Source organism: Peromyscus maniculatus, chromosome 4 (genome assembly GCF_049852395.1).
Source record: "Peromyscus maniculatus bairdii isolate BWxNUB_F1_BW_parent chromosome 4, HU_Pman_BW_mat_3.1, whole genome shotgun sequence".
Taxonomy (NCBI): domain Eukaryota; kingdom Metazoa; phylum Chordata; class Mammalia; order Rodentia; family Cricetidae; genus Peromyscus; species Peromyscus maniculatus.
Window position 1 is genome coordinate 46,862,195 of NC_134855.1, and position 23,279 is coordinate 46,885,473.

The 23,279-nt window shown below is 40.2% G+C and overlaps 1 protein-coding gene across 1 annotated transcript in view; it reads right to left on the bottom strand.

Moving 5' to 3' along the window:
• Abcb11 (ATP binding cassette subfamily B member 11) overlaps positions 1–23,279 on the bottom strand; it is a 90,700-nt gene that overhangs the window by 29,113 nt on the left and 38,308 nt on the right. Inside the window, exons 11-19 of the mRNA XM_015987591.3 lie at positions 18,193–18,306; positions 15,767–15,877; positions 14,323–14,448; positions 13,539–13,742; positions 10,946–11,116; positions 10,330–10,531; positions 9,411–9,480; positions 5,317–5,416; positions 290–451 (exon numbers count right to left, since the gene is read on the bottom strand). Coding sequence (XP_015843077.1) covers positions 290–451; positions 5,317–5,416; positions 9,411–9,480; positions 10,330–10,531; positions 10,946–11,116; positions 13,539–13,742; positions 14,323–14,448; positions 15,767–15,877; positions 18,193–18,306 — 1,260 coding nt within the window. The remainder of the gene's footprint in view (positions 1–289; positions 452–5,316; positions 5,417–9,410; positions 9,481–10,329; positions 10,532–10,945; positions 11,117–13,538; positions 13,743–14,322; positions 14,449–15,766; positions 15,878–18,192; positions 18,307–23,279) is intronic.

Below are 23,279 nucleotides of genomic sequence, written 5' to 3' on the forward strand. Positions count from 1 at the left end.
TCTGTAGCTATATTTATTTTCCATAGATGTAGAGACTGAGAGCCCTTGCCAGCCCAAACGAGAGTGTCACCTTCCTATCTTCTGCATGGTGGAGAGTATGAAGAGTATGAAGTTCTCATTCGTTAGAGCTGGGGTTGAGCAGGAGAGCTAGCAAAAAAATAAAAAAATAAAATAAAAAAAGCTAAGTGTGTTAAAGCAAAGAGATATTAGATCAGAGACGGCATTTTCCAGTGATTTAAAAACAGAAGGTATGAACAGAATGATGAAGTTAGCCCAGGTGCTTGCTTACCCCGAGGATCTGGCTGAATATAAAGCAGTAGATGGGTGTGACTGCCCCATTGATAGATGCACTCAAAGCTCCCACCAGCATGTAGTGCCACTCTGGAACATTGAATTTCAGAATCCTTCTAACGGGAGCAGGCTCAACTTCTTCCTCAAGCACGTCTTTGTCCTTAGGGAAAGAGAAGGTTACATCAGTTACCCAAACATGTTCCTACCCTTTGGTGCTCGCAGGGGGTTAAGAGGAACAGGCTGGCTCAGTAGGAGTGACTTCAGAGACTCCTGAGATGTCGCTGGTTTTGGTTGGGACTGTGGCCTGGCGGAGGGGGCGGGGGGGGGGGGGCGGGGGGGGCGGGGCTTCTCACGAGTTGATAGCACTCAAGGTAGCTATTGACTAACTCTCAAGCAGTAAAGAGTGAGTTGCATCTTTGAAAGTAGCTCCTCACTTTAAAAACAACTTTGCTAAGAGTATTTACACATTAAGAACTTTGGGCGGGGGTTGAGGTATGTTTTCCATACGTATCAAGCTACTCTTTAAACTAGTAGCTGGCTGAAGCTCTGGGACAGGCCAGTGTATCTGAGGCGAGACGTGTTTAGTTCACAGTGGTCGAGCGCTTGTGTTAATAAGCTTTTCCTTAGTGGGTGCTCCCCAGCCAGCAATACTGGATCTGGATTTCTAAATTGCACATTTCCCCCACAGAGAATGAAAATTAATCAGGATTTCCCCATTCTGATCTTTTTTTAGTTGGTATTAAAATATCACAGCTTGTAACTCTCATCCCCTTGAGGGCAAGTATTCTGTATTATTTAAGAAAAATAACCTCATTTTATTTTTCACCTTTTTGCCTGTTTAATTCAATGATTTGTTAAACTGAATACCCACTCTGAGAAAGGATGCTAGATGGCATATACTGCTTTATATTGATTTTTAAACTTTTTCTACTGAAAATATCTATACAAAATTGACTACAAAAATACTTCTACAAAATAGTTAATGGATGTCCTTCTTTACTAGTACAAGTTAATTTATCCTCCAGATAGCTAAATATCAGGAACAGAAAACGGCACAAAGATTCAAAAAAAAAAATTTCCCTTCTCTTACAAAGTCGTGGACCACATTACCAGCCGAGTTTAAATGAAAGACTGGAGTGATGACCGGTTCATTACCACTGCCGCTGGAGCTGATAATGAATTTGTCATCGTCTCCCTTTTGTGTTCTCTCTTGGCTGCCTTCAACACTGCTGCTTCATCACTGCTGCTCACTCAGGCAGCAGATCCTCCGGCTCAGTCGTTCATCTCAGCCTACTGATCAGGCCATCAATGCTACAAGAGAGGGGTGCCTGAGATAGGACCCGTGCAGCAGGCCGAGGAAGCATGGAGTTCTTGGGAGAACCCTATCTGGCCACCTGCAGAATATACAGCCAAGCACTCAGCCCTCTGGGCCTCGGCTATTTCATTAAAATGAGAGCGTTGGATAAATCATATTTTTGCACACAGACAATAACTACCTTTGTTTAGATTGCTTTTTGGGGATATTTGCCTGGCCAACAACCTGGGAAGACAGAACTATTCCCTTTACCCCCAGGCATTCAGCCCATCTGCCCACTAGAGAGAAGACAGTCTCCCTAAGCCCTTAAGTCCTCTCCCATGACATAGTTTACTTCAAGGTGGTATTATCTGGCCCCCTTTCATCTCCTTTTGGGAACTGGGAATTGAGCTGGGGAACCAGTGCAAAAATGCCAGGCTGTAGATACTGTTATTGCTCTGAGCAGTTCAGTATTTATCTCTGGCTGTGGTGGATTCTGCCTGCACCCTTGGGATTCTGTCAGGCTAACTAGATGCCTTTCAATATGGCAAAACTGACCTTTGTAGGTTTTGATGGTCCAGATCCGGATGCTCACAGACTCATAAATGTCATGCTAACATTCTCTGAATTCTTCCCTCTTCCCATATATTCATAGCCTAACAAAATGGAACCTTTCCTGGTGTTCTTATAGCAAAGTATCCCTCGCCTTAAGCAATGAGATAGTGAAGGGCAATATGAAATATTTTTGCCCTGTATTATTCATTTCAAAATAAACTAATAAACAAAACTAGTTAACGTGAATAATTTTTGTTACTGGACACACACACACACACACACACACACACACACACACACACACACCACACATAAAATTTATCTTAAAGAGAGTTATATCTCCTAGGCATGGTTGCAAATGCCCTTAATCCCAGCACTTGGGAGAAAGAGGCAGGCAAATCTCTGTGAGTTTGAGGCCAGCCTGGTCTACAGAGCAAGTTCCAAGGCAGCCAAAGTGGTTACACAGAGAAACCCTGTCTCAAAAAAACAAAACAAAACCAAAACCTAAATAAAAAAAAAAAGAATAAGAAAGTTATATCCAACTTGAGCAGTACATAAACTAGAAAGCCGATCCCCAGACAATGTCTTATGTTATTGAATTTTATTTGTTATAACTAAATGAACAATAGAAGAATAAAAACTAATATAAAGACTTTTATACTTTATAAATAATAATTAGAGTCATTCCAGAAGATACAGTGGTCTCCTACCTACTGTATAGATGGTTCCATGCTCAACGGGGCTTCCCTAGTGTTCTTTCTTAGATCTCCCACGTGATCCAGGGGAAAATAAAAGTTCCTACTGGAATTTTGTGTCCTTCTTTCTATCCTTTTTTTATGCTCGTTTCTGTATCCTAACAATAGGAGACTCCTACATGGATACATGACTTTAAGATTTAATGATAACATGGTATATATAACAAAGAAGCCATGATTTCCTAGATAAGTGAGCATGGAGAGCCATTTTTGAGTCCTATCTCTGTCCTATCTCTTAAGCTAGGACTACACCCCCTAAGTCAACAGTGATGAAACTACAAGTGTCTAATACAGCTCATCCTGATTGATTCATATATATTCCACTTTTCCTTCCTTCCTTCTTATCTATCTATCTATCTATCTATCTATCTATCATCTATCTATCTATCTATCTATCTATCTATCTATCTATCTATCTATCTATCTATCTATCATCTATCATCTATCTATCTATATCATTTATATTAGTTTTACTGAAGAAGATTCATAAATATCAGAGACTGAAATCTCTACTCTGTCGACGTCCCTTAATCTTAAACTTACCCTGATCAGGATATCTACCAACTGGTCCCATTTATGGAAGCTAAAGATATAGCTTGGAGAAGGAGAACTGGCTTAGTCCTGTCACTAGTTGACCCTTTCTTTGGACGAGTCACTCACTTAAGAGTTCTGAACAGCAGACTTAACAGAAGCCTCAACCCAGCTATGTGTTCTGTAAATACCCCGAGAGACCACAAGGTGGCGGTAATTGCTCTGTGGAAGCAGGACCTTTAGCAACACAACAGACCGTTTCCCATGCCACAGAAGGTGAGGCCCGCCTTCGCCATCAGAATGAGGAAGAGCAAGAATCCTGCTTGGCCTTGAAGACTTTAAAGAAGTATTAAAATACTTTGAAATACTAAAACAAAACCACACCCTCTCATACAGTGACTCCTTAGGATTAAAAATCGATTAGTCCAAAAAGAAAGAAATGGAAATTCCATTAGCCAAATTATATTACGTTATTTCCTTTAAATTTTTCTTCAAGTCGAAAGGACTCTGATATAGTTACTGTACCCACAAGAAATATCAGGGAACAACAGATAGTTTCCTTTTGGAGCTTGAACAACATAATACCAACTTCTCAACATCTTTTTTTCCTGCTATTCATTTTCATCTCCTTTACAAGAGAAATATAAAATGGCATCTTTTAAAAGTTGTTCTAGCACCATCCAAAAGATTTTAATTGTTTTATTCCCAGTGCCATGAACATAAACGAAATAGTTAATTCCTCTGTGGCCAGAAATCATCCTTACAAATGTGTGTTCCTCATTGTGATTCATCTTGCCAACTCCTGAGAAAGAAGGGTCTATGGAATTTATTGAAGCAAATTTATTCAACACTGAGACCTCTATTCAATGTTAATAGAGCAAGACAGGAGAGAGCCTTAATAACCCATCGTCCATAAGGTCTTAAAGGCTATCAGTCAAGAATTTATCCCAAATTTCTCCTCTGTGAGCCAGTGTTTCTAACGATGTCTTAATGGATTCATAAGTTGGGGTTTTATTGAAGGCATTTTGAAATTACATCATACATAATGGATGTACTTGTAATTACAATATCCCCTGGCTTATTTAACTTGATACATAGATGAGTTTGGGCTTCATTTTAGTCAGAGAAACTCAATTTTTTCATTCCAGTTAAAAACAAAAACCTGTTGATACTAGGCGCTGGGCAAAGGGCCTGTGGTGAGTCAACAGAGACGTAATGGGGCAGGACGTCTAAGAAGCCTGAAATTTGGTAAGAGAACAGAGATTGGCTTCAGAAACAAAGAGGCCCATGATGAAGTTCTAATGAAGGGCACAGAGGGGTCAAAAGGGAGTCCATCCAGGGGGGGAAAGACTTGGGGTTTGACACGTGGTCCCTTATAAAAAAGATAATGTCTACAACAGCAGAATATCTCCATTCTCATGAGTGTACCTTTGTATTTTAAACTTGTGACAATTTGTATAAGGTCTAGTTTTATCAAATACCTTCACCAATTAAAAAGAAATTTTAAATTTTGAGAAAAAAATGATTTGAGATATTCTTTAAAACTTTAAAAAGTTACCACCATAAAAAAATAATTTGCTATGTATGTTTAAGAAACATATTTTTTGTGTTGATAATAATTATTCATCTAAAAATTGGTAGCTATCCCTTAACAATTCAGTTTAACTTAATATATGTTCTTCAAAGAAATTAACTAGTGAATCTATGTTCTTTGCAGGGGAGGGGTGTATGTAAAATATGGAGTTTTAACTAGGTCCTAATGTCCCCCTCTTTGGTCTGACTTAGTAAGCCATGACTATACACCTAGGAGCATATATACCTAAAGATAGATGGGGTACCCGGGAAAGACTCCTCTGTGCCCCGACCCTCCCCGGAACAATGGTGTCTGACCTTGCTGTCTTCATAAGTAGATTTGTGATCACCAATCGCCGTCGGGGGTTCATGTGTCAGATGAGAAAGCTGAGATTTGGAACGTTGCCGGATGGAAGCTCTGGAAAAAACAGCAAGACAAGACAGGCTGTAGATGGCAAACAGGTTACAATGGGACTCAACGGGTGTCCCAGTTTACAGCACACATCAAATCAACAGAAATGTTTGGTGGATCACTCGACAACCAGGGCAGCGAGCTTCCAGGTAAGGTTTGGTGAAGTTTATCTGTGGTCAGAGTAAAGCGGGTAGATTTCTCTCAAACCCAAGCTCTGTCACTACTGGGTCCAGATTCAGTGTATACCAGGAAGGGAGCAAAGCTTCCCATTGACCTACTAAAAACTGCCCAAGTCTCAAGTGTGTTCGGAGACCACGTGGTTCTGGCAGCTGCTGCATGGCAAAGGTGATGGTTTATCACTGGTCTTTCCTTCTGGTTTAGGGGACAGCTTCTTAGTCTCTGTCGAGTTTGTGTGTCTCTGTCTGTGACTCTCTGTGTCTCTATTTCTCTCCCTCTCCCACCTCTCCTTTTTCTCCCCCTCTTCCTCTTCAGTCCTTCTCCCCTTAAGGGTGCTGCCGCCCGGATATAAGTGACATAACAAAGAAAAATAGGGTCCCCAGTGAGACTCTCTCTAGGTTTTGTAGGTCACATGGCAACCAGGCCAAAGAGCTTCCAAGTTAGGTGTGACGAAGCTTATTTCGACTGCCTACAGGGAAAAAAATTATTGAAATATAATTTAGCTTAATATATTTGTTCATTCATCTGCAGTTTATTGGGTCCCTACAGCATGTAAAAATCCAACGTTGGTGCTAGAGGGAACATAAAGACGAGCCAAATCACAGATGTCTTTCTCAAGGAGTTTAAATCCCAGAGGAGGGCAATGCATATAATTACAGCTAGTGTAAGGAAAAAAATCTGGTGGATGCTGTGCAGAAATTTTCAATAGTTAAGTTTGTGTTTTTGAAGACTTAATTTGAAGTAGTACAGTGTAAGAAGAGAGACGATAGAGGTGAGGGGACCATGTCAACTCTTCCAACTCTAGAATAATCTACATGGCCTCTCTTATTTGTATGTAGGGGAGATTAGACTAAAACAATGCCAAGATGGTGCCTGTCACCATCTGCTTCCCAAGGAATCAGAAACATGTCAACTTCATTATGATAATCCCTTCCCACACTACATGAATGGTCTCCCTCTTAGTCATCTGGGTTCAACACCATACATTTCACAGAAGTCACCTCTCTTCTTTAACCTTGTACATTCAAACTCTGGCCAAGCCCCATGATGATCAAGAACAAAAGCATCCCTGAAGCCTGATTCACTGTCCCCAACCTAATGTCTGGGATATTGAACTTAACTCTGACTCGGTGTGGTATGTCGAGGATGCATATAGAGTTATTTCTTTGGGTTAGGTAACTAATGCTCGGACATCTCCAGATTATGAAGAAGGCCGTGTCGCCTGGAGATCACAGGGTGGCCATAGGGTGTCAGGGGGCATATGAGATGAGTGAAACTCAAAGCCATGGATCTAATCAAACTCACAGCAGTTGACACCAAGGTAGGAGTAAATGAGAAAGGAGAGAATGTCAATATTTAATTGTGTTTAATACCCATTTCCGGATGTAGGAAGACCTTTCTGTGAGTTCCTTCAGGTTTCTACTGCCTTAATCTTGTACTTCTTAAATCTCCCTCTCTCCTGGTCCTCGCACCCCTCCGCCTCTCTAACATAGTAGGCTGTTAGGAGACCATGAGCACTAGGCGTGCAGGGGAAGGGCTCTGCCTACCAGCTGGTCCCCAGTCTGCCTTATCAGAAACTCTCTGGTAAGACTCCTTCACACCCCTTTTCAGAAATGATGCAACACTCTCTTTAAGAAATCCTCACTTTGTCAAAAGTTGTTTACCACTTTTCACTGCAAAGAGAAACAGCTAATTTGGGGAAATAAATGCTCTTTCTCTCTTTCTCAACATTATTATTTAGGAAATTATTTTCTTTTGCCAACTAACTTGTTTTTGAACCTAAAATATATTTGAAGTAAGACTCAGCTATCAGAAAGACTATAGCCCAAGAAACAAGATACAAATTAACATTTCATTTAGTCCTCTTCCAGAAGAAAATCTTGTCACCCCTTACAATGAGATATTTTTAATAGAACTCCTTATTCAAAGTTAGAAATCTTTCTCTGCAGGAGGTTAATAGCTACTTTTTGTATGTAGATTGTCTTTCTGGCTTTTTAGTCCTAGTCATTAAAATGTAGGATTTGTGGAAAATATAGCCAAATAAGAGATACTTGTGTGAAAATAGTTATCTGTTTCTCATCATAGACTACTTAGAATGAACAGAATTTTGTTCTTCAAAATAAATAAATCATTTACTTTCTTGTTGACATGACCACAAGATACATGTCATTTTAACCCAGTGATGGAGCGAGGTGCCCAGTCATTGTGTTCAAGAAAGTAGTTGCTCTCTTTAAGTTGTGATTCTTGTATTTTACTCACGATGAAACATAATGCCATGGTCAAACATAGTGCCACATGTCTACAAAATGTACCTAACAATTCTGTAACAAAATGTACCTAACAAATCTTCTACTATATAGAGTAATTTGAAGATAATGCTTTGTTTTCCAGCTCAATAATGCTAACACTTTAAAATTTTTTCTTTTTCTTCAGTAGATTTGTTCTAAAGAGAGAAAAAAAAAAACACGTCTGAGAATTAGATCTATAATGAAAAGATACATTAGTATAAAAAAATCTATCTATATTTGAAATAGGTACAAATAATTTAGTAAATTATTCCTTAAAAATTAACAATAAATAAAATGATTTTGACTATGTGAATCTTTTATCAGAATGTTCTATTTTAAGCAGCTTTAACTCCTTTTCAGTAAACAAGTAGCCATCTTGAGCACGCAAGACCTACACTGAGTCTTTGTTCTGAGCAGTCTTTCATTTACTGTCTTGGAAATGGTGAAGCCAGTGGCAGAGAGATGTATCAACCATAACTTGTTACTTGTTTTCTGACTGAAGGAGAAAATGTGTTAACAATATTTTTATGAACACAGACAAATATTTCTGGATAGAATTCTTAATACATAACTTTTAACACCAGAAAATTTTTAAATTTGTAAAAATGACGATTTACAGTCTCACTAACAGCACGCTCCAAAACTATGTTTTGAAAATGAATAGTTTTATACATAAACACAGGAAAATAAATATCTCATTTTGGGGACATCTTGTTTAAAAGTTAAAACACGCATTTTATTCCATCTAGTTAAGGAATGATTTGAGTCCAAATGCTTCACTCTGAGAGCAGAAGTATTAGACGTTCAGTTGCCTCTCACTCAGGATAAAGAACAGAGCTAAATGGGTAAAGATGGCCTTCATATAAGAGTGTTTCAAACAGTGGTTAAGTTTGGTGGGGAAAGATTAGGTGCCTGGCAGTTTGTTTGTTTGTTTGTAATTATTTGTATGTTTTCTCATGAGATAGGATCTCATGATGTAGTCCAAGCTAGCCTTGAACTTGTGATCTTCCTGCTTCAGCCTCCTAAGTATATGGATATCAGTACCAAGCTACCACAGTAGTTTTAAAAACCCCTATTCTAGGGGTGGGAGAGATGGCTCAGTGAGTAAGGGCACACACAGGCTGCTCTCCAGGTCTCACTTCTCAGCATCCACATGGAGGCTCACAACCAGCTGTAACTCCAGTCCCAGGAAATCCATTTCCCTCTTCTGGCCTCTGTAGGCATCAGGCATATACATGGTGAACAAAAATGCATACAGGCGAAACATCCATGCACATAAAACTAAAATTAAAACCAATAATAATATAAAAATCTCTATTCTAAGCTCAATAAACATTTTAATCAGAGAGCCCTCCATCATGGCCCTCCTCTCAACAGATTGAAATGACAAAGTTAAACAAATTGTCATACTCTTACATCACAAGACCTGGAGTCTGCATAAGGTCCCTTCTTGGACCTGAGATATTGCCTAAGGACTCAACTGTAGAAGGCTCATAAACATCAGAAAACTTGAAAATCACATGGCTTGTGCTTACCTTAAACTCTCTCGATAGCTCCCTCTGATGAACGTCCTCTCAAGGGGACCACCTTTGCTTGTATCTTTTCCTGTTTAACACAAAATGAGGCATTCCTTAGAGCACATAATAAGCCTGGCTGTATTTACACAGAATAATTTACTATTGGCTCAGAAGGTAATTACTGCATGGGATACCCAAACATCCTATTAACTTATTGCAATAAATAAAACTTGAAACTTGTCCAACACATTCTAACAATAACAAAAAAAATTCAAAGTATTCAGTAAGATTGACTTGTATGAAATGTGTGCCGGCTGTTACCTCTATAGACATAAGTATCTTTCAGTATGAATTTTAAAAATTAATAAAAACTCACTAGAGTTGGGAAAATTAAAAAAAAAACATTGATACAACCAGCAAACTTTCAAAGTTTACAGACTTCATGGGTGTCAAATATATGCAATAGTTATGCCTAATGTTGTTCATGAGTCCACATGGGAGGCGGTAGAGAAAGTCAAGAGTGGTTGATTAATTAGCTCACGATAACCCCCAGGTCTGATTATTCAGATTGAGGAAAAGAAGGCATAGTAGGGCTTGAAGTGTCTATCTCCATTTGAAAACAAATGCAAAATATTTAGTCATTGTTTAATTCACACAATAGTAATGACAATCCTCCATATGCTTGACATATCCAGGAAGCCTGTCTATCCTACTTAAAAAATGGTAGAGTTGAAAAGCAAAGGGCCTTGGCTTCAGCTCTGTAACTTGACCAGATAACTTAACCTTCTGTGTTTTATCTAGTTCCCTTATCAACTGCATAATGTCTGCAGGGCCTTGGGAGAATAAGCAATACATACCCACAAGTGTATAAATTCATCCAGTACCAGAGATGTCAATTATTTAGTATACTATAAGGCCGAAGGGAAAAGGTACTTGCCCTTTACACCCTTTTCTTTGACGGCTTCATCTCCCTGGCTTTGCAGGGTCACAAGCATGAAGTAGACGCCTTTCCTTTCTAACAGTTCTTCATGGGTGCCTCTTTCCACAGCGGCTCCATGTTCCAAACCAATGATCACGTCTGCAGCTCTGACTGTTGATAGGCGATGGGCAACTGAGACAATCGTGTGCTCATGCTGAATCTGTAAGAGGACATGGTGTACCCTTAAACAAGACTGTAAGACAGAACCAACACCAACCTTCACACCATCCCTGAGTCCACAAGGAAGTCAGTTTTAGACCCTAGGAACAGCCTAAACAGGCTGTGCATATTTCAGAAATAACCAACAGTTTCTTGTAGTCATAAATCACATCATAGGTTGGCCTGATTATGGCGATTAATCAATAGCTTACTTGGGGAGAGGATATTCAAATCATGTTACACTTTATATGATTTAATATTGCAACTTGGGGAAAAAAATCACAACTATGTTCTGTACAACTCAAAATAGATGGTAATTGACCAATATTTTATAAATTTTCAGACTGGATGTACTGACCTGTTAGTATCATTCCCTCCCTGGAGGGCCTGTAAAACGAACTGACTCTCCACCAACCTTATTCAGTGCTCCTTGTACCCTGGCTTCACTCTCATTGTCCAGTGCCGAGGTAGCCATGTCCAAAAGCAGGATCTTGGGGTTCCGTATGAGAGCTCGAGCAATGGCTACTCTTTGTTTCTGACCACCGCTCATCTGGCCTCCTCCTTCTCCAACAAGGGTGTCAAATTGCTAGGAATTATGAGAGAGAAGAATTTGATGGCTCCTGACAGTGATCCAGTACCCCTTCTAACTTTTCTCTCAAGTGTGAATTATTACAGGTCCTACTTTTATTGAAAGAAATATTGTGGTGATATTTTATTTGTGCTGAAATGTGATGTTTTATTTGCATGTTAATGAAGTTTGCCTGGAGATCAGAGGTCATAGCCATAAACAGAAGTCAGGCAGTGGGAGCACATGCCCTTCATCCAATCACATGGCAGGCAGAGTCTCTGTGTGGTCAAGGACACAGCCAAGCCTTTAATCCTAGTACCAACCATAGAGACCTGGAGGTCTGTATAGACAGGCAGTGATGAGGAAGTCATGTGGCTGGGCTTAAAGCCAATGAGAAGGCAGAACAGGAAGGCAATAAAAACACAGGTCAGATGGGAAGAAGCTCTCTCTGTGGAAGCTACTGTTGGTGGTAAGCTAGGCTAGTAGTGGCTATTGCTCTGATCTCTTTGGCTATTACCTCTGTATTTGGTTCTGTGTTTCTTATTTAATAATACTGTTTAGAAATTTGTCTATAAAATATCCCTTTCCAAAATGAATTAACTAATCAATATATTTGCATGTGAGATAGTTAATTGAACTGTGTGGATGTTCCTTTTTAGTTTATGTTCAAATAAAAATTTTCAATCAGAATGAAAATTGATCAGTCTTGAAAAATCCAACATTGGAGACTAAGTCACATATCACATTTTTGTCTCCTTTCTCCTGTTGAACATACAGCAAAACACAATGCCAAAGCTGTCTTTATATTGTGAATGAAAGATCAAACTAATTTTATACTCCTTAATGTCCCAGCCAGTCCTGACTGAGTATCCCACAGGACTAAGTCCATGCTGAAATTTAACAATGGAGCATTAGACATCAGCTTCTTGACTTTCTTAGTATCAGCCAAGGGTTGGGCTCCTTACCACAGATAAAGCATGGTATTGAAATTCTACAGCTGTTGTCTCATGGAATCCTCACAGAACCCCAGGAGGCAAATACTGCTATTTGTCTTAATGGCTGAACAAAGAATTTGGGGCAGTTATTGACCTCATAGAACATCATTATTCATCTGCAGATGGACACAATAGGAGTTGCTACCTGGCAAGGTGGTTGTGAGGGTTTAGAGCTAATAGATGTGAAGTGCTAGAACAAAGCTTGCAATGTAGTAAAAGCCATGTATATACTATTAGTAATTGTCCTGTGACTTGGCAGACCACCATAGTGAATACAGTAGATATGTTACAGAGCTACTCTTTGTAGACATGGTGAGCATACAGAATGGAGGTGTAGTGATGAACTTTAGAATTTATGAGATTCAGGTCTAAGCATAATAGTTAAACCATGTAAGCACAAGAAAACTGAATCATAGGGACGGTGGTAGTTATGATTTAGATCTTAAATGTTCCCTGTAATGGCTAATGATCGTTGTCAACTTGGTGGGATTTGAAATCACCTAGGAGACACACCTCTGCATACATTTTGAGGGCATATCCAGAAGTGGTAATCGGCGAAGACCCACCCTGAATACAGATGACCACTATCCAATGGCTAGGATTGAAAAGGAAAATAGAAACCCAGCTCTGCACCAGCATCCACCTTCCTCAGCTTCCTGCTCACAAATGTGTGTGACCAGCTGTGTCATGCTCAGGCCACCACACCATCTCTGCCATGGCTGGACCCCATCCTCAACTGTTAGAATGAATCCCTCCTCTCTGCACTTGCTTCTGATCAAGTATTTGGTCCCTCCTTGTGACATTACCAGGAGACAGCAGAACCTTTAGGAAGTAACTCTGTGAAAGGAAGTCCAATGAGCAGGAGGGGGCTATACCCTTGAAAGAGGCATCAGGACTCTTGCCTGCCTTCCTTCCTTCCATCTGTCTGTCTGTCTGTCTGTCTGTCTCTCTCTCTCTCTCTCTCTCTGGCTTCTGAGAGGTGAGCTATTGTGCTCTACTACACACTCCCCACAGTTATGTTCTATCTTACCACAAGCCAAGGAAACAGCTGACCTTTGACTGAAACCGTATGTCCAAATACATTTTCTTCCTTATAACTTCCTTATCTTGGGTATTTTGTCACAGTAACTGAAAGGTGACTAACAAGTAAGAAAACATTTCTCAAGAATTGTTTCATGACAAATATTGCAAAATTTCCAACACATGCTTAATAGGGAGACAAGGAAATTATATCTACGCCAAAGGGATCTTTCTTGAAAGGCAGATCTTCAGTTTGATAGATGTCAAGTATATAAACAACATATTTTTCAAAAGGAAAACACGGTATATTTCCAGGCCTAAATCTAGAGCATGTCATTAAGAATTTAAGGACCAAGGATTCAATTGAAAAGGACATATTGTTCCTTTGATGCCTTCTGTGTTCCCCTGGGCTGTAGGGAAGGTACCTGAGGCAGGGTCATAATGAAGTTGTAGGCATTGGCCTCCTTGGCAGCTTGGACTATTTCTTCCATTGTTGCGTCTTCTCTGCCATAACGGATATTTTCTGCGATAGTGGTAGAGAACAGAACTGGCTCCTGTTCCACTACCCCAATCTGATCCCTCAGCCACCGCGTGTTAAGAGAGCGAATGTCGTGGCCATCCAGAGTCACCTAGAGAGCAGAAGAGCATCACACAGCTTAGAGTCCTTTGAGCTTCTGAGTCATAATGTTAGATGATTCTTAGCCACTGGGAGAATAACCAGAGACTAACAAGGCTGTAGTAGAAACAATTCCCATGGAAACGTGGCTGTTTATACAAGGATGTAATTGAAATAAAAAATTCAGTGTAGAAACACGGGTAATGTACAGATCACTTCATTTCTCATTGCTAGTCTCAGAATGGGCACATTTTTAATTTGTCTGATGAGTAGTTCACCATCCTCTGAATACATTTACTGTCTTTTGGCTTGTGACCAAAAAGGGACTTCCAATGATACAATCAAAGTAAGCAACTACTCCTGTCTTGTAGGTGTGCTTTATAGTAAAGCTTGACTCCTAACCTGATTCGTCAAAAACAAAAAACAAAAAAACTGTGCTGCTAAAGAAGCTGAAATTAAAAATGTGAAAAAAAAAACCCACTATAGGTAAAGGTAAAATGATATTAAATTAAAAAAAAATCAATTTAATGACATCACCACTTGCATTGCCCTGCCTGTCCCTGCGTGTTGAGAAGTTTCTGGAAGACACGCACCATGCCTTCACAGGGGTCGTAGAACCTCTGGATGAGCTGCAGTGCTGTGCTCTTTCCAGATCCACTGGATCCCACCAGCGCTGTCATCTCCCCCGGCTTGATGACCATGCTGAGGTTGTTTAAAATCTGCAGAGGAGAGAACTTGTTTTTTAAGTTCAGAATGGCACTGGGCCCTTAACCAAGCAGTTAGAGCATGAGGAGGATGCTCTGTGAGGACTTGTGTATTGTATCCATTACCTCCTGCATATGTGCCAGTGTGTGTGTGTGTGTGTGTGTGTGTGTGTGTGTGTGTGTGTGTGTTTACTTATGCCCCATGGTACTATCCTTATATATTCATCAATCAACAATAAAAGAAGACTGTCTGGAAAAAAGCTTTTTACCAACAATAAAATGACCGTGTATTAACACTGGTAAATAAGCAAGGGTCACCTTTAAAATTATGCCTTGAAATCTAATTTAAAATACATCTGACATACTAGGATACCTCAAGGAGCCAATCTCAACTAGTTAAATAAGAAGCTCCTATAAGTCACAAGTGTAATGATAATTCATAGACCAAGGATCAGAAATAAACCAATTTGCAGATGATATGCTTGAATGGTATATGAGTATATGACTTGAATAGCTTTGACTAATAAATGTGCGTGTTGTGTTTCTGGGTCTAAAACTCTGTAAAGGGCAAGGACTAAATGCCAGTGTTAGGATTCAGTTCTGTGAGTATAACAGAAATATTATTAATAAAGGGAAACCAGAGATGCTAAATTCTGAATGAAAACAAAGCATCGTTTCAAAGCCAGTTCATTCAAGAGAGCGGATGGAAGTTTCCTATAGAGTGGGGTTACCTCTAACAGTCTTGTTCTGTAGGTTCTGGAAAACAGTACATTTCCCTCACTGTGTGCCCTGCATGATGGCTAAGCACAAGATACAGGAGAGCAACAGCACCAGGTGACCTTCTGTAAGGACTAATGCAGTGAGCGGCCTGGAGAATCTACCGTTGGGAGGCAAAGCTGCTCCCAGCTGATAGCCGGGCCAGTCACACTTCCTGCCTCACTATGCTCCACCTTCTGTGGCTTCCAAGAAGGGAGTGATTGGAAGTTGTCCTGCTTGATTGTTTGGGTTATCTAGAACATACCTAGAATGACAGGATCTGCCACTCGTTTCAACAGAGGATGACATGGTTGATTTAGCCTGAGTCTTGTATTGTACTAGACTGTGTTCCAACCAGAGGGATTTGCACAATACAATCATCACTTAGAAATGCAGGGTGTCCCTAAGTTGGAACAGTACACAAAGACACTTCCAGAGAAACAGATCTCTGTCTTCTGTTCTTGGGAACTGAGTCAGCACTAAGAAATCAGTGTGTGGTTCTGAAAATGAGTTACTCAAGAATAATGATAATAATAATAATAATAATAAAACCATCAGACAAAAGGTGACCACTCACCTTCACTTCTGGTCTAGAAGGATAGTGGAAGGTCACATTATGGAATTCAATTTCACCCTTGATCCGATCTAGCTTGTATCCATCTTCTGACATGCAGTCAATGATGGGTTGCTGGAGTGAAATACAAAGATATAATGACAATGCATGCCAAGTGCATTTTGTGTCTTAGTATTAGTTAACTCACAGCCAAGTGCATTTTGTGTCTGTCTTAGTATTAGTTAACTCACAAAGTAAAACGGGGGGCTGGAGACATGGCTCAGTGGTTAAGAGCACTTGTTGCTCTTACAAAGGACCCTGATTCAATTACCAGCGCCCCCGTGGAAGGTAGTTCACAATCATCTGTAACTCCATTTCCAGGAGATCTGATGTTCTCTATTGACTTCCACAGGCACCAGGCATGCATGTGGTGCACATACATACATGCAGGCAAAATACACAGAAAAATTAAAATGAATAAATCTAATAAAAAACTTTTTAAAAAGCAGAATTGTGTCTGGATAAAATATTGCAAAGATATGCTAAAGATAAGTTGCTTCTGTATTCCATATTTATAAGAATGATGATACTAATCACTGCTGTTGAGAATGCTGAATTATTATTATATTACTATATATTATTGTTGAATATGACATTGACAGAAATAGTGGAGAGTAAGTTGTATTTATTTAATTACTATTACTTGCTAAATTACTACTGTAAGCTTATATATTATTAATGTTATACAATATGTTAAAAATGATTGTTGATAGGTAATATATGATGTTAATATAGTTAATATTTATTGTTGTGTACTATATTACACACATTTATATTACTGAAATGATGGGAGGCAAAGTACAAGGTGTTTTAATGTACCCTTTCCATTTATATTGTTATGTTCTTGTTAGACAGGGAGGAACCTCTAAGAGCGTTTCTTACCCAGGATAACAGAGCTGGTCAGCTAGGCTGGGGTTAGCAGCACTCTACATTTGGTAGCCAATGCAGATAATGAGCAAACTTAAGTGTCCAAAAAATGTTCTCAAATATTACCAAACTCCAACTCTACCCTGAATTCACTCTCCTGTTACCAGTGAGACCAACTTAAAACAACCATTCTAGCTAGCCAGAGGAAGGCTAAGGGCCACCTCTTCCTCTTGGAACACTCCAGGTTCAACTTTTTCCATCTTCCACACTGGTAACAGGAATTCCTGACCACAGCCCTATCAGAGGATATTCTGGAATCTATTTTCTTCTTCTCAAGTGTCTACTAAGGAGAATAAAACAAATGTAAATGCCCGAATTTTCAGTTGTTTTCATAGGGACCCTTTGCAGTCATCTGAGACTGTGACAGCCCTAAGAAGAAGTTAGCACTAGACAAGGTCAAAGGGCTGAAGAGATGACTCAGTGGTGACAAGCACACACTGCTCTTTAGAGGACACAAGTTCAGTCCCCAGCTCCTACCATGGGAGGCTCACAGCCACTTTTAATTCCAGCTCCAGGGAATCTTAACATCTCTGCCCTCCACCAGCACCTGCATACACATGCACAGGCAGACAGACAGACAGACACAGACACTATTAAAAACAACAAAATCAAACTCTTTCAAAAGGAAAATATCAGTGTATTCCAGGTTATGAAACCCACAACACCAAACAGTCTCTTTAGGTAGATGACAACCTCATTGTTGGCCAAAAAATAAGCATGGTTCAGGTGACCCACGGATCTTGGTCCATGGCATTTTCTCAAATGGAAAAATAGCACAGTGCTATTTTTCCTTCTGTTCTTGGTCTGTGGTTACCTGACATGTTTTTCAATCTACTTCCATAAATTAACCAGCAAAATCCACCCAGGGCTACCAAAGTCCTTTAAAAACTTAAAGAGACTTCCTGCCAGATGAAAATCCAGGCTCATGAACGTGACCTTAAGGCCTTTCCCAGGCATCCCTTTAGCCTTTGCCCTGGATCACTTCGTTCATTCATATTGGACTTTCTTAACTCCCTGAGCTCACCACGCTCTTTCCAAACCTGGAAGTTTCTCAACCAGGAAGTCTTTCTTTGTTCTGACTTCCCATGAACCCCGTTTAAAGATTCCTCCCACTAGCCAGTCAAAACACTTAGTCCTATTTTATCTTTCTTACTGGATTTAGCACTACCTGATGTTATCTTTAAATGTTTATTTCTTGCTGGGTGTGGTGGCTCACACCTTTAATCCCAGCACACACAAGCCTGAGGCAGGTGGATCTTATGGACAGGTCTATGTTGCTAGTACCAGACCAGCCAGGACAACGTGGTAAAAACCTGTCTCAAACAAACTGTATTTCTTTGCAGTTATCTCCCAGCAAGAGTATGAGTAGGAACATAATTTGTTCTAACTCACAGATGGGTTCCCAGCTCGTAGAACCCGTACAGCACACATCCCACCACCTATTTCTTTTGGCTTTTACGCACCCTGTCTATCGTTTGGAAAATGCTGGTAGCTGCTGACCGCCCAGTGGCAAAGATTTCCAAGGAAGAAGATGCATGGCCAAAGTTCATAGCTGCTACTATGACAGAGAGGAAAATCTGAAATGAAAAGAAAAACATAGTTTTCATACATTTTTGCCAGTTTGTAAACAAGGCCATCTATCATTGGAGCATCCCTGTAAATTCTCAGAAATATTTAAAGTAGTTTACAGACTTTCAGAACTATATAGAATATCTTTTGCTTTGTAAAGCATTTCTCCATAGTTATATTTTAAAATACACTTTTTAATGGAGCATCACTCTTCTACAGAGTAGAATTGAGTGAGTGGTGCAAACAGGCTAACAAGAATAGTTCTTGTCGAAACTGTTTTAAGACCGCCCTCTCCAGAGACCCCTCCACCTCAGCAAGGAAATCTTCTTGCACCCTAGATCCGGGGCCAGCAAACACATTCTGTAAATGCCCACAAGGTAAATAGTTCAGGTTCTTCAGGCCATATGGGTTTTGAACCCACATGTACACACACCATATAGGACAAAAGCAAGCTTACCAGTGTGTAAATAAATGGCCATGGCTATGTCCCAATAAAGTATAAAAGATGGATAGGGACTGTATTTGGCCCAATGGCTATTTTACTGAGTCATGGCTTCTCTAAGAACCTCCATGGAGAAAACTGTTTGAGGCAAAACAGCTTATAATGCCAGGCTAAGCAAGGGTTTGATCCCTAGTTTTCTCCATGGAGGTTCTCAGAGAAGCCATGAATGAGAGAAGACAGACACATGTCCATGTAGTAGACAGCACACATGCCAGGCAGAAGTTTTCATTAGAAATATCATAGCTTTCGCCATGTGTGTAGGAAGGAAGAAGGGAGACAACAGGGAGCAGGCAGTGCATGGGGCACTCTTCTAGGGAATTGGAGTCTGTGTTCCTTACAACATAGATCTGGAGGAAGGTAAACTGGCTACTGGGCCAGGCCTATAGTCACTGAGACGTGAGCTCAGGTCATACTCTATGCCACTTGGCACCTATTTCTTAACCTCATGGTCACCTTTCATTTTTGTAGTGGTAGAATCATAATGCCAATCACAGAATGAAGTTGTGCATATAATTTATGGTAATTACATCAAACACCTCACTCAGTGTCTGTTGTTTTATATACACTGAGTGAATATTATTTTGTATTACTCTATTACATAATTATTATTTATTGTTGAAACCTGAAACCTAAATGAAAAGCCAAAGACTTCAGCCTCCTTCAGTTCCTCTTCATCTTTCCCTAACAGACCAGAGAGCATGTTTTTATCTGTACACAAGTGATACTAATTGCAGTCATCTGTGTGAACTGCTTCCCATTTACACCCAATGAAGCCATAATAATTTTGTGCACCACAAATTGTGCTAGATTAATCTGATTGTTAATTAGTTTAGTGGGTTAAAACATTTAACTCAACTCAAGAGTACTCAACTTTCATATTCGCTGTGTATAAAAGTAAAGCCAAGAACTCTCTCTCTCTCTCTCTCTCTCTCTCTCTCTCTCTCTCTCTCTCTCTCTCTCTCTCTCTCACACACACACACACACACACACACACACAGAGAGAGAGAGAGAGAGAGAGAGAGAGAGAGAGAGAGAGAGAGAGAGAGAGAGAGAGAGAGCGAATATCATTAAAGGAAGTCTTTTTTTCTTTACAAAAGAAACATTTATCAAGGCAAGGTGTAAGCAGAGGACTATAGGAAGAAGTTGAGAATAGGAAGATAATAACTGATGATTAAAATGTTAGAGACACACATTATGCCATGTCCATATATAAAAAACATCTACTGAAATGGCGAATTTCCCAGAGAAGGTCTAGCAGGTATGTCCAACTAGCACTGTCATTTGAAAGTCATACAATCAAGTTTCAAAACAGAACAAAAAAGGTGCCCCCCATCTCAATGTTTTAAGTAAGTTTAGATATTTTGTTGGGCCATGTTCATAGCTTCCCTTGGCTACTTATAACATATGGGTTGCAGAATGAACACACATGATAGGTGATTTCATGGTTGAATTGCCAGGACTTAAAGATGAGAACCACAAAATTAGAAAACTAGTTGCTGTGGTGATTGAATAAGAATGGTGTGGTGATATTGTGTTCCCCAAAATATTGTGCACCCTAATAAACTTATCTGGGGTCAGAGAACAGAACAACCACTAGATACAGAGGCCAAAAAATGGTGGCACTCACACCTTTAATCCTAGCATTCCAAAGGCAGAATCCATCCGGTTCTCTGTGAGTTCAAAGCCACACTGGAAACAGCCAGGCATGATGACTCACACCTTTAATCCCAGGAAGTGATGGCAGAAAGCAGAAAGATATAAGGCGTGAAAACCAGGAACTAGGCCTGGTTAAGCTTTTAGGCTTTTGAGCAGCAGTTCAGCTGAGATCCATTCGAATGAGAACTCAGAGGCTTCCAGTCTGAGGAAAAAGGATCTGCTGAGGAACTGGCAAGGTGAGGTGGCTGTGGCTTGTTCTGCTTCTCTGATCTTCCAGCATTCACCCCAATACTGGCTCCAGGTTTGATTTTATTAATAAGAACTTCTAAGAATTCGTGCTACAGAATGGCTCCATAGGCTCCTATATTTGAATGCCTGCTCCTCTGTTGGTGGAACTGTTTGGGAAGGAGTAGGAGGTATGGCCTTGTTGGAGGAGGTGTGTCATTGGGAGTGGCCTTTGAAGTTTCAAAAACCCGTGCTATTTCCCAATTAGTCCTCTGTCTCTCTGTCTGTCTGTCTCTGTCTCTGTCTCTGTCTCTGTCTCTCTCTCTCTCTGTCTCTTTACCTCATGCTTGCAGAACAAGATGTAAGCTCTCAGCTACCACTCTAGTGCCTGCCTGCCTGCCGCCATGTTCCCCATCATGACAGTCATGGACTCAATCTCTGAAACTGAAATCCCCCATAAGATCTTTCTTTTGTAAGTTGCCTTAGTCATGGTGCCTCTTTACAGGAATTGAAAAGTAGTCAAGGTGTACTGTTCGATTTTCTGTTGCTGTGATAAACACCATGGCCAAAGGCAATCTGAGGAGGAAAGGGTTTCCCTGACTTACAAGTCAGAGTCTGTTATTGAGGGGAGCCAAGGCAGGAACCTGAAGACAGAAACTGAAACAGAGACCACAGCAGAACTGCTCACTGACTTGCTTCCTCTGACTTAGCTTGCTTTCTTACACAGCCCAGGACCACCTGCCTTGGAATGGCACCGCCCACAGTGGTCTGGACCCTCAGCAAAGACATGAGTCAAAACCACATCCTACACACATACCCCCAGGCCAATCTAATGAGTGCAGTTTCTCAGTTGAGGCACCTTTTCCAGGTATGTAAAGCTGACTATTGAAGCTGTGACACACAGGGACTTCTCTTCAGAGCTTCCAGTTGAATTTGTGGATATTTAACTTTCAATTTCCTAATTCATTTCTCCTCTGAACTTTTATTCATGAGTTCCTCTCTTCTCATAGGCACAGAATAAAAGAACAGCTTTACCCAGTGAGTGTGTTTCTGCAAAGTGAACAGCCCACGCTGAGTTTGGCTCTTAGCACCTTTGGTTGATAAATGTATAGTATAAAGCATTTCAATTGTTTTAATTACACTGATTTATTTGTTCATTGGGGGCTGCATGTGTGCCATAGTGGAGGTGTGGGGATCATAGGATGACTTGCCTGAGTCCATTTACCTCCTCCCTTGTGAGTCTTGGGGATCGAACTCACATCGCCATGCTTAGCAGAAAGAGCCTTTGCCCACTGAGCCATCCCACCAGCCCAAATGTCTAAAGCTTTCAGAAGCAGCTGGATCAATAAGGAGACGAAACTTTGTAGTCAGATTTTAGACCTACAATACTTTAACTTTTCTGCTGTACAAAAACAGATCTAAGTTGCAGGGAGAATGGCAAATGATGATAGTATTAACACTTTCCATATATCTTTCCAAAGTTATGCGACACTTGAACATGTGTTATCGGATTCAATATTTTTAGACAAAGTTCAAAGTTGTTCGTTCTTCAAACACAAAAACAATTTTAGGACATTCTTTTGCTTTGTCATCATGCTCAGAATGACTGGCATTGGATGATCATTCCTATTGCCAATGCAAATGCTCCCGTTTACCCTAGGGATGTGTTTGTAATAAACAGTGGATTTTGAATGATAAACTTTCTTGTAGTGAACTCCTGATACTTTTCATTGTTTAACTGGTGCCTGTACCATCCAGAATCTGCAGCCAAAACATTTTATTTAAAACTCTTCCATGAAGCTATTTCCATCACCACAGCAGTGAAAAAAAGAGCATCCTCCCTCCTCAGTGGACCTCATGGGCCTTACTATATGAGGACAGAAAGGGGTAAGGATAAATGCAAATAGACGCAGAAGTTTCCCAAGACACAAATGTCCCGAAGGAAAAGAACAGGGGCTGTAAAGAGAACTCAAGACTAGATGAGTGTGCAAGATGGATGAGTGTGCAAGGCGTGGCTGGGAAAGTGCAGGCAGTCAGCGGCTACCTTCAGAAATGGTAAACTAAGGAATGGTAAAACTAAGGAAGAAAGGCATTGGCAGAGGTGACAAGAACATTCTTTTCTGTCCCAGACACATTTGGTGACCCTGTTATTTACTATCAATGTTCCCTGTCCTCTATGTTATAGCCCACATCACCGTTTGCCATCATACACTTACATGATTGGTTAATTATTCCTTATCTTTCCCAATGGGACAAAAAGAACCACATTCTTTTCTTGTCCACTGTGCTTTGGGTAGATTTGGCATGCAGCAGATGGTCAGCAAATGCTTATGGTGTAACTAACTGAAAGGGACACTGTGAATTAAAGTAGCTATAACATTCTTGATGGCATGACATCCCACAAATGAATTAGGAAAGATGCATGTATCACTTACTCAGTTGAAGATGTTACTGACTTGGCATGTTAATAACCCATCACCTATCACAAGCATAGGATTTAGGCACATATCTTGTACTATTACTAACTTCAGTTTTATGACCTGTTCATTCTTGGCTGAGAGGTCAATGATTTTTCCATTTCTGTGGCATATTGTCTTT